At 47.9% G+C, this 2,552-nt stretch overlaps 1 protein-coding gene across 7 annotated transcripts in view; it reads left to right on the top strand.

Annotated features, from left to right (window-relative positions):
• Positions 1 to 618: 618 nt before the first annotated feature.
• Positions 619 to 2,552, top strand: part of LOC106816157 (beta-1,3-galactosyltransferase 5-like) — a 5,924-nt gene continuing 3,990 nt past the window's right edge. The window contains exon 1 of one of the 7 annotated variants that reach the window (XM_014820761.1): positions 619 to 903. Coding sequence is in view for 2 of the 7 variants with exons in the window: in XM_014820717.1 (XP_014676203.1) it covers positions 1,308 to 1,318 (11 nt within the window). In the remaining 5 variants the exon portion in view is untranslated. Of the gene's footprint in view, positions 913 to 938; positions 1,226 to 1,260; positions 1,319 to 2,552 lie in introns of those variants that run through there. The other 6 variants (XM_014820754.1, XM_014820724.1, XM_014820732.1 and 3 more) reach the window with 6 other exon arrangements.

The following is a 2,552-nucleotide window of genomic DNA, read 5'->3' as shown; positions in this document are numbered from 1 at the left end:
TATATATATATATATATATATATATATATATATATATATATATACCGCCAACCGGATTTCAGCTGCTAGCAACTTCCCTGCTGACAGTGGCGTAGTTAGGGGTAGGGCAAAGGGGGCCATGGCCCCTGTTAATCCGAAAGTTAAAAAAAGAATTGTTCTACTAAAAAGAGAATTGTCGTAGTCAGAATGAAGGCTGTACATGTACTCAAACGTGCCTCAAATACCATCTCCTACGATCTACATTTTCAAATTTTTCTGGGGGAGGACTCCCATACCCCGCCTGTTTTTCATCCCCCCCCCCCTCCTTGGAATCCTGGATCCGCCACTGAACAGTTACATATCTTGGGAGCAGAGAACAACTAACAAAAATGTCGCCTCTTTGCATGGCGTCCAAAACAAAGATTGCAGAGCTGAGAGGTGGAGGAGCGTAGGGTGTGGAGAGGGAGGCGGAGGAACCATTAAAATATTATGTCATCCACTATGTCTATATTGCACAGTTCGCTGTTTTTGGACCCCCTGTTGCCTGCTGATATATCTATTGAGACTATTGATGGCCCGACTTTTTGTTTCGCTCAGTAGCCGTGACTATTCCGTCCGCGGAACCTGTTGGGTAGGAATTAACCCACGTGTAATTGCACGGCGAGGACAGCGCGCGGCCGTAGGTGTTTGACTGTGATCGGTCTCGTATAAGAGTGCTCGCACAGACACACTCCTCGTACAAGGTAAACCAGAGCGCGACGCTGGAATGCGAGCAAGACGATGGATCACCATCTGCACACGCACCCAATGTGTTATTCCCGAACTCCCAATCCTTGCTGCGAGCGCGTCAATACACAAGTGACCTACTTTACCTGTGCACAAATCCGCAGCGCCATGCAAGCAGGGGCGCGCGTAGGTGGACAGGTAAGACAGGTAAGCGCTGAGCAGTTGGTGTGTGACGGTGACGCACGCAGCAGCGTGGGGGAACGACTAGCGTGCGGGCGGCGCGGGCATCCATTGGCAATGATGAACTGTAGCTGCCTCGATGTTATTCTTCCCTGCCCGCGTGCTTATGGCAAGGGCTAGGATGAAGTGTAGATGTATACAATGATGAATTTTTCCTTCTGTGATCACGATGGTGCGTGTTATGATAGATAGGATCTTAATTTTACTTTTACAATAGTGTACCATAAACCGGCGTGAACACGGTAAAGGCCAAGACACACTGCAGCGACAACGACCGACCGTAACGACAAAGTTCACCAGCACTGACCACAGTGCCATGCAGTGCCGCTCAAGGGGTCGTTGTCGTATCAGGTACTACAGATATGTACCCGAGGTACATATATGTATACACAAAGTGTACCAGACTTGTACGTACTACAGAAGTGTCCAGCCGGAGTTAATGTAAGCGGGCTATAGTACTACTGCCCACTGGTACTATAGTACTAGAGCTAATCCTAACCTAGCTCTAGTACTATACCCGCGTTCGATTAACTGCCGCAGTTAATCGAACGCGGGCTATATAGTACTAGAGCTAACACTAACCCTAACCCTAACACTAACCCTAACCCTAACCCTAAACGTACCTCATATAAAAATATAAACATAATACTAAACAACCTAAAACTACCTCGGGTACATATCTGTCGTACCTCTGATAGGGTCTATGTCCCCCGGGGTATAGCCCGACCAGGCTGTGCGACGGATTGTCTATGCGGTATTCTAACCCTAGCAATACCGTTTCTTGGAGCTACCCGGGGTATAGTCCGAGATTCCTCTAACCCACACCAAAACCACCAAAATCGTCAGTGTGGGCATTGGTCAGAGGAATCTCGGACTACCCGGGGTACTGCCGGAACGTACGCCTACTCCCTAACCCGAACCCGAACCCTAAACCTAACCCTAACCCTAATCCTAACCCTAACCATATCAAATAGTGACCAGGGTACGTTCTGGTATACCGGACCGTACCCAGTGTACGTTCCTGCAGTACCCTGGGGGACATAGACCAGTATGAGCTGTAGTTCCTGATACGACAACGACCCCATCTGCGCCAGTGCCAGTGGCATGCACACATGAGCAAACGGCAAAAAACTCCTCGACATCCGAAAACGAGTTGGGATGTCGAAGCTGGGGGTAAAAGGTCAAAGGTCAAAGGTCAAGAGGTGTAAAAGAAGGGGGAACATTCCCTCCTTAACTTAAGGTATAGGGAGGAAATGCAGAATTGCGGCACAAATCTAAACGGCTCGACCTAGGCTCGTGATAGTCTGTGTATAGCATCATGGTAGGAAAAGCCATCACTGTGCCGAAATTGGAGGTCACAGGTCAAAGGTCAATGTGCACAGGGCAGATTTTAGACATTTTCTGAGGACATGGTCTGACGGAGCGATTGAAAAACTTTTTTGTTTCAGTGGTGACCTAGCATTTTTATGGCTTTATTGAAAGGACCATGAAATGTACTTTCTGCTGACATGCGAAGAGTAAGTGTCGGATAACCTTTTGACCCTCAAGAGGCGGGTTAAACATGGATTTCTTTACTGATGTATGAGGCTACAATGTCACAGTGAAAT

Source organism: Priapulus caudatus, unplaced genomic scaffold, assembly GCF_000485595.1.
Source record: "Priapulus caudatus unplaced genomic scaffold, Priapulus_caudatus-5.0.1 Scaffold30, whole genome shotgun sequence".
NCBI classification, from domain to species: Eukaryota; Metazoa; Priapulida; class Priapulimorpha; order Priapulimorphida; family Priapulidae; genus Priapulus; species Priapulus caudatus.
The sequence above is the reverse complement of the archived record's forward strand: the minus strand, read 5'-3'. Positions and strand labels throughout refer to the sequence as shown.